At 49.3% G+C, this 8905-nt stretch overlaps 1 protein-coding gene across 1 annotated transcript; it reads right to left on the bottom strand.

Moving 5' to 3' along the window:
* Position 1: 1 nt before the first annotated feature.
* On the bottom strand, positions 2-8782 carry SIRT5 (sirtuin 5; the record flags this gene model as incomplete). Its single annotated transcript, XM_008939680.1, has 8 exons — positions 2-99; positions 850-965; positions 2154-2277; positions 2896-2949; positions 3332-3419; positions 4287-4512; positions 6025-6158; positions 8644-8782. Coding segments are annotated over 8 exons (957 nt in total), but the record flags the coding sequence as incomplete, so codon positions are not given.
* Between the last annotated feature and the right edge of the window lie 123 nt (positions 8783-8905).

Below are 8905 nucleotides of genomic sequence, written 5' to 3'. Positions count from 1 at the left end.
GCGCCCCGCAGCCCCCACCCCGCTCAGGAGATGATCTCGGTGCTGTGTCGCGCCAGCGCCGGCGGCAGAGTGGTCCCGCAGGGCCCCGGGAAGTGGAACCTGGAAGGGAGGAGGCGGGTGAGGGGGCGGCAGCCCAGAGAGGTAACACAGGTCCCGTTCGTGTCAACGTTTCCCATGTGCTCTAGCAGTTCAAGGCAGGAGACAACGGACAGGCTGGATCGCTGGGCTGAGGTCCGTTGTATGGGGTTCAACAAGGCCAAGGGCCGGGTCCTGCACTGGGGTCACAACCACCCCAGGCAACACTCCAGGCTTGGGGCAGTGGAAACTGCCAGGCAGAAAAGGACCTGGGGGTGCTGGTTGACAGCCAGCTGAGCATGAGCCAGCAGTGTGCCCAGGTAGCCAAGAAGGCCACCAGCCTTATGGCCTGTATCAAAAATAGTGTGGCCAGCAAGAGCAGAGAAGTGCTCGTGCCCCTGGGCGCAGCACCGCAGAGGCTGCAGTTTGAGTCCTGGGTTCAGTCTGGGGAGAGACTGAGGTGCTGGAGCAGGTCCAGAGAAGGGCAGTGAAGCTGGTGAAGGGTCTGGGCAACATGGGTTATGAGGAGTGTCTGAGAGAAGTGGGATTGTTCAGTCTGGAGAGAAGGAGGCTCGGGAGCCCCTTTACTGCTCTCTACAACCCTGGAGGTGTTCAAAAAATGTGTGGACACGGCACTCCAGGACATGGTTTAGTGGTCATGGTCGCGCTGGGATGACAGTTTGACTTGATGATCCTAGAGGTCTTTTCCAACCTTAATGAACCTATGACTATGGAGGGGGCTAAAGGTTGCTAGTTTACAGCTGAACACGTTACCTGAATCTCTCTGTAGCAGGAGTAGCTTCCATGTTAAATTCTGCAACTGGCACTCCTCTGGCAGACACCTGAGGGGCAAACATGGCGGCGGGGTACACCACGGACGAGGTGCCGACCTGCAGGGACACAGTGGACAGCCACAGGGGTTGCAGCCCAGCAGTTAAAGAGATAAAACCAACCCAGCCCACGAGGTAAGGGCCCTTCTTGGAACGTGGGATGAGCCAAACCACTACAGCACAGAAATCCCTACAGAATAAACCCAAGTCAGTATCTATATTTAGTGTCACTGCGTACGTCGCTTTTTAACCTAGCACAGGAATCAGGAACTGTTTCTCTGCTACAACTCAAAGCAGCCCATTTGTAGATTGTACCTGTAGATGGGAAAAAAAACCAACATCCCAGAAACACAAAATGGCAGACATTGCTTTTAGAACAAAACAAGATGTTCCTTCTGTTACTGGAGATGATTCTGTGAAGGGTACACAATGTTCTTTGCCAGCGTTCTGGTCGGTGAGCTGGGACCTACACAGCATGTCAACAGCCTCACAAAAAAAGCAGCACATGGGAACAGCTACCTACCTGCTTAAGTTTGGTCTCTTTGTTAAAGTGACCACCAAAATAATGGTATTTTTCACTGAGAAATTCAACAGCTAAACACTATTAGCTAAGTTCCAACGGGTAAACCTCTAACACCCGTGTACAACGAATGCAGACTGCGGGTGCCTGCTGAGCAAGATGCACACGTGGCCTGCAGAAGGCTTTGGGGGGACCTTACTGTGGCCTTCAGTCCTGAAAGAGGCCCTAGAAGAAAGATGGGGACAGGATTTTTAGCAGGGCCTGTCACAACAGGACAAAAGGTGATGGTTTTGAACTAGAAGAGGGGAGATTTAGACTTGGATATAAGGAAGAAATGTTTTATGCTGAGGGTGGTGACACCCTGGCCCAGGTTTCCCAGAGAGGTGGTGCATTGCCCTATCCCTGGAATCATTCCAGGTCAGGTTGGATGGGGCTCTGAGCAACCTGCTCTAGCTGCAGATGTCCCTGCTTGCTGCAGAGACGTTGGACTGGATGACCTTGAGAGGTCCCTTCCAGCCCAAACTGTTCCCCGATTCTATGCTGAACCTGTTGACTACATTGTAGCACATGCACATTCTCAGATGTCACAGTCTTTCAAGGTTTTACACTTGACACTAGAGAGTCCCTTGCAGCTTTTAGTTCCTGTAGGAAGCACAGATGCATCACCTTTACCCAGGAGGTGCAACCCCCTCCCTGTGGAGGTAAGAGGTTAGGTAACAAAAGCTCACCACCAAGCAGAGGTCACAGATATCCAGCTCCTTCTCCACGGCGGTCAGGACGTCGGGATCCAGGGCTTCACCAAACCAGACGACGTGGGGCCGGAGGAGCCCGCTGCAGCCCTCCTCCTCACACCTGTGGGGAGCCCACAGCAGCACAGTGTTACAACCAAAAACACAGCCCACAGCAGTTTCCTTCTCAGGTGGGACGTCCTGTCTGCCCTCAGGCTGTCTGCCCTCTCTTTGGCAGCCCTCCCCACGCCGTGCTCTGCCAGGTGCCGCGCTGTGGGTGTGTGGGAAGCACACTCTGCTTGCACAGAGCGGCCTGCTGAGCAGTGGTTCATCTCAAACACTTCATCCTTTCTTCCCCTTAGCTCCTAAAATGCACAGAACTGCGCAGTAGCTGTAGCCCAGCACAGTGCTCCACGCTGACTAGCACTAGGTAGCACCTGCAAAGTAGCAAAATGTTTACCACATAGCACTTAGTTGCCTCCTGCAGTCCTTCTACTACTCCACTTACTCCAAACCCCATGAATTTAGGCATGTTTCAGCTTGATGCTCAAGTGCACAATCATGACAGCATTGTGGTAAACTTCTCGTGCACACTCCTGTTGTCTGTCCTCAGTTCTCTGGACTCAATTCTTGGGGCAAAAGTCCCTTTCTCTCCTGTAGGATGTGCCCCTGTCCTCCCAAAACTACGTGAACAGTAATGCAAGCTTTTGAGATGCACAAACCCAGAGAAGTCCATACGTACTGAGGAAGGTCTTCAACGGGAATTGAGGCATCTTCTGTTTCGGGATCTGGAGCCCTGCAGGTACAGAACTGAAGTACATACTCAGTGGTACAAAATGCACTTCACAGATTAATGAAAGCTTGGTGTTCTCTAAAGCACACCCTCCAGTCAAGGAACCTTTGCAACTTCAGCCAATTGTTCTAATTAAAACATGTAATATGCTCACTTAGAGAAGAACAGTTGTTCCTTCACAACAATTAGGGTATCGTGGGCTCGCACTGAAGCTACAAAGAGTCTGCTCATGTTTCAGAACTGTTGTGTAAAATTTAAGCATTAATACTGCTAAAGGAAAAGGGGTTGATGGCCGAAACTCCTGCACACTCCTAAAATGATTCCTTTCCCACTGAACTGCAGAGAAAGTGGGAAATGCAGCGCGTTCCCGAGGCAGACATCTTACCCCTTCCCAGCCAGCGCGGGGCAGATCGGACTCTTGTAATTCGCAGCTACGTTTCCACAGTTGGTGCATCGAGTTTTAAATAAACTACCTGGAAGAAAAAAAGGGGAAAAACATCAGGGATCAAGCGATGGCTCTGAGGCACGGCTGTACCAGCAAATGGTTGTGCTCATCCTGGATGGTCTTTACTTCACTTTGAAGGCTACACCTTGTGTAGCTTACAACACAAACATTAACAGACAGGATTTGACCAGTGTCACAGTGAAGCATAGGCTGGTCCCAGCAAAACAGGCACAGCCCTTTAAGCTGACAGGCCACTGTGAACAACAGCAACAGTCCCTCTAAGCCCTGATTTATCACCTTGTTCTGCCTCACCACATGGGCAATACACACCCTCATAGCGGTATGTCAGAGGAAAATCATGATTTAAAATATCACTGAGGGAGATTTCTGTTTCCTGCTTCTCCCCTTAAATCTGAAACATTTTCTTTAAAAAAATAGATAAGGGTTAACACTGCTTTGTTTCCTGCAAAACTCCCCAACCCCAAGGCACTCGAGATTTCTGTTTCCTGCTTCTCCCCTTAAATCTGAAACATTTTCTTTAAAAAAATAGATAAGGGTTAACACTGCTTTGTTTCCTGCAAAACTCAACCCCAAGGCACTTGTAGCATTAGTAATGTGCCGTAGAGATTTGTGAGATTGCCAAGATTGTTCCTATTTTGCGAAGAATAAGGACAACCAATATTAAACTACACCCAAGGCTTTATCCTTGCATGCACAACAGCACAGAAAAATCTGTGCGTGTTTCCTGTGCCCAGATCACAATGTGGTGGTGGGAAATTCCATTTAAACCTTTTGTGATACTTAAGTTAAAAAGTGTCATAGTGCCAGAGGACCAGGACGGGACTTTGTCCTGGGAGACTTTCACCCTGTGTCAGGGCCTCCAGCCGGTCCTTACCGTGAATTTCTAAGAGGTGCTTTGTGCCTGCCTTTCTGTGCAGCTCATCGATGTTCTGGGTGATGACCACAACGCTCCTGCCTTGCTTGCTCAGCCTCCTTTCGCACTCTGCGATGGCCACATGTGCAGGGTTGGGCTGTTTGCTCAGCATCACCTCCCGCCGGTAATGGTAGAACTCCCACACGCGGGAAGGGTTTCGGGCAAAAGCCCCTGGAGTAGCCAGCTCCTGGAAAAGGTGCAACAGTTCGTTCTGCCAACAGGAGGGAAAGGAAATCCCCTTGCCAGATGTAGCCTGCTAGGTTACTGCCATTTACACTGCTACCAGCATCACAACAGAATCAAAAGCAGATTATTTATAACCAGATGCAGGGGCTGAGGATAGTTCAGTAGCCCTTATGAGGATGACGAGTCAAAGTATCTCCTCAGAGGAGGCAGTAGCAGGTATCAGTAACAGGTGGTTTTACATCACACACAGACCTTGCTCTGTGCTGCCCTACCAAAGCGTTAGGAGTTTGGTACAGCATGAAGGAATGGGAGAGATCTCAGTGCATGTGTTTTTGGCATTCTCTCTTCTGCAGCAGCCATAAAACTCAGCATTGTGTGGATGTGTTTCCTTTGCTGGCACTTTCTTTTCTGCCTTGATGCAAGTGTAACACAAGCCAAGTCACAGCCACTGTCAAAACCAAAGTCTGTTGTCTTATCTCTTGCGCACCGGTAAAATCTAAGCTATGCTTCCCACACCAACTTTAGTTTTGCTTTACCCCTTTTCTTAAAGCAAGGAGTAGCTCAGTCTAATCCTTGAATGCACAGTTCTGATGTAAAAGCTAAATGCAAGCTCTCTGATGCAGAAGGACCAGGCATTTACTTATTAGACACACACACATTTTATTCCAATTGAAAGTCACTGAAAGGAGAAAATGCATCTTTAGATTCATCCATCTTGAAAAACTCATCATCCCTTTTTAACTTCAGATTTTTTGTGAATGCTGTCATTAAAAACTGTGAAGAAAGCAAGCGTGACTGCTGTGTTTGGGGCAGCAGTTACTGACAGTGTAGCCTCGACACACCTGCAGCAGGACCAGACTCAGGAGGCACCTACACAACTCACATTTTGGTGCTCATCCCAGCACTGCTCTACCCCCCAGCTTCTGCTTCCACCTCTTCTCCCACCCCAGTGGCTACCACTGCTGGCAAGAGCACACCAGCAAGAGAGACAGAGCTTGTGGGAGAGTTAAAAACCATGAGGAACCCTACCTCTCCCCCCCAAAAAAAATCCTAAAACATTTTTAAAGACTTATGATAAGCCAAGACTGAAAGAAAACAACTAGTCGGTGTCATTGATTCTGTCCTCAGTTACTTTGGTAAAACGTTCTTAAGAGTTTAAAACAGGAAAGGCCCCAAGAGATAGGAAAACAGTGAGGGTGTCAAAAGAGGATCAAACAGCTAAGCTGCAAGGCAGCAAGAAAACAAGGATGTTCTACCACCCCTGCAGACCCAGAGCTGTCTGCAAGAACACAGTTTTTCCCAAACAACCAGTGAACCAAACAACAGAAAGAAAGCTGCAGGTGCACGAAGCGGATGCCCAGGGCACAGGGAAAAGCTGCAGACACGGCTGCAGGGAGGGCTCTGTCCCCGGCATGCCACCCTGGGAGTGCTTCCACCACCCCAGCTGCCCAGCCTTCTGCCCCTCCATGCTCACCCACCCGACGGAGCAGCTCAGGCGAGGTGCCACCAGTACCTGTGCCTGCCACTTCCTCCAGAGCCCCCCGGCCCCTCGGAAGGTGGGCACTCCGCTCTCGGCGCTGACGCCGGCTCCGGTGATGATGACAATGTGCTTCGCCTTGGCAAACACCTCCCGAAAATCAGCCATGCCTACGTGTGGAGAGGAGAACAAAGGCCTGCTCAGACACTGCCCTTTCACACAGACAGTGCTGGCAAACGTCTGCGTCCGGAGCTGGCTGCCCCACACACCTCCCGTGACTTCGAGTTCAGAGCACTCATTTGTTTCCGAGTTCACTGGCATTTGAAGGGCAGTTCCTGCAGACGCTCCAAAACGCACATGAGCAAACTCAGTAGTGCAACATGTATTAAACTATGAATATACACAGTACTGGAAAGACAGGACCTTCAGCTGAACCCCACACTAGATGCTACCTCCATGACAACTGCTGCCACCACCATGCAGGAACAGTTTGCTTCCTAATTGTAAGGTAAGATCCTGAGATGAAAAAAATTGTTTAGTTACAGCATATCACCTTCAAAATTAAGGTAATTTGGGAAAAAAGGCATTTCCTTTTGAGGCATCCTGCTCGTTTCCTATGTTTGCAATCATATTTTCTATTTTTGAATGTGTATTCCCTCTTATTTTTCCCTGCATGGTGAAGTAACTGGGGTAAAAGATGATAGGAAATTTCCTTTGCATTTTTCTCAGAGTCAAAGCAAGATTAAAAAGGAACAGGTCAGCTACAGGGAGACAAAACAAACCCCTCTTACAGTTTACCTATGATATTAATTTTAAAGCAACGTATTTTAGAATCACAGAATGGCTGAGATGGGAAGGGACCTCTGTAGATCTTCTAGTCCAATGCCCCCTGCTCAAGCAGGGTCAGCTAGAGCAGACTGTCCAGTACCATGTCCAGTCAAGCAGCTTTTGAGATCTCTCAAGGACAGAGACTCCACCACCTCACTCTGCACAACCCATTCCAGTGTTTGACCAACCTCACAGTAAAAATAACCCAAACAACCCAAATGCAAACTAGGTGTTTTTTTGTGTTCAGATGGAATCTCATGTGCTTTAATTTGTGTTCATTGCCTCATGTCCTGTCACTAATGAGCAGAGTCTGCCTTGTCCTCACTGTCTCCCAACAGTGTTTTTATGCACTGATAAGATGTCCTTGAGCCTGGTTTCCTCCAGCCCAAGCAGTCCTGGCTCTCTCAGCCTCTCCTCACATGTCAGATGCTCCAAGTCATGAATCACCTTTGGGCCCTTCACCAGACTTACTTCAGTAATTCTGTACCTTTCTCGCACTGGTGAGTCCAGTCCTGGTCCCAGCACTCCGGGTGTGTCTCACCTGTGCTGAGCAGAGGGGAAGGATCACCTCCCTCCATCTGCTGGAGATGCTTTGCTGAGTGCAGCCCAGGACACCCAGCAGCCTTTGTTGCCACAAGGGCTCATTGCTGGCTCATGGTCACCCTGGTGTCCACCAAGACCCTCAGAGTCTCTTCTGCAGTGCTGCTTTCCAGCAGGTTTGCCCCAGCCTGTCCTGGTGCCTGGAGTTATTCCTCCCCAGGGACAGGACAGAGCCTTTCCACTTGCTGAACTTCATAAGGTTCCTCTCAGCCTGTTTCTCCACCCTATCAAGGTTCCCCTGGGTGGCTGCACTACCCTCTGGCCTATCCGTGACTCCTCACAGCTTTGTGCCATCTAGATCCTTGCTAAGGACATGCTCCACCCCACCATCCAGATCATTAACGAAGGTGTTAAACAACATCTGCCCCAGTATTTACTCCTACAGTAGACCACTAGTGACCAGCCTCCAGCTGAGCTGCCCATCACAACCCTAACCTTCACAGTTTACTACGTGGTTCTTTTGGGGTTTTTTTATGAAAGGCAGATAATTTTTATAAGGAGACACAGTCACTGGAGATGTCCCAAGACCCACAGCATGAGAGCCATAGACCTGGACAAAGAATACTACAATTCTGATGCCATGTCTGCTGTTGTAAATCAAACTTCACAAGCCATCAAAAGTGTAGAGATGAGGCTCCTAGTCCAGTCTCCAGCTTCTGACAGCAGCCAAACACGGATGCTCAAGGTGGAGGGAAAAGCAAGTGCACCCTGGCTACCCAATGGTTAGGGGGCTTACTGCTGTACCCGTGAAATTCTGTGCACAGATTTCAAGTTAAGACACATCCTCAACTGTGCTGACAAACCCAAACAAACCCAAACAAACCCAGGGTATTTACTACTGCTAGAACAAACAGGGCTCCTGGGGTTACGCAGCCCCCTGCTCCTGCGTGGTTACAAACGCTGGAGGCCCTCCACAATTCTTCTACAAAAAAAACAGGGGTGAGTTTTATTGCCTACTGGGATTATGAAAAGGAAACGCAATTAATTAGCGTATATTTATGTGCATAAATTATAGATCTCAAAACCGTGTCACAGGGCAATTGCGCTGCCTGCAGCTGTGCGAGGGGGTTTCGAACTATGAAGAATATAGATATAGAAGATAAATTTTGGCAATTAGGTAAACAAACCCACAAACTTCAGAGTCTTTTAAACGTTTGGAACATTTAAAGCGTTCAGACGAACGTTTTGAACGTCCGAGGTACTAAAGGAAACAAATAGATGTCTTACTTGAACTAGGGGGAGCCATTTCCAGCTGAAACTTGTGTTTTTTCAAGGCAGGAGCCTTAAATCCACCATACGCCCGGGAAACCAACCTTCTGGCGGTACATCGCACCAGACTCGTCAGCATCCCTCGGAAGCGCTTCACCTGAGAGGAAAAAAACGAAGCAGAAGAGGCTGTTGGGGCCACCTTCGATTTCCAAGCCCGCCCCGCGGTCCCCGTCAGGTCGAGGCTACGTGCGGCTGCCCGGCTGCGGGAGGGCGAAGAGGA

Source organism: Merops nubicus, unplaced genomic scaffold (assembly GCF_000691845.1).
Source record: "Merops nubicus isolate BGI_N331 unplaced genomic scaffold, ASM69184v1 scaffold22554, whole genome shotgun sequence".
Classification (NCBI taxonomy): Eukaryota; Metazoa; Chordata; class Aves; order Coraciiformes; family Meropidae; genus Merops; species Merops nubicus.
The sequence above is the reverse complement of the archived record's forward strand: the minus strand, read 5'-3'. Positions and strand labels throughout refer to the sequence as shown.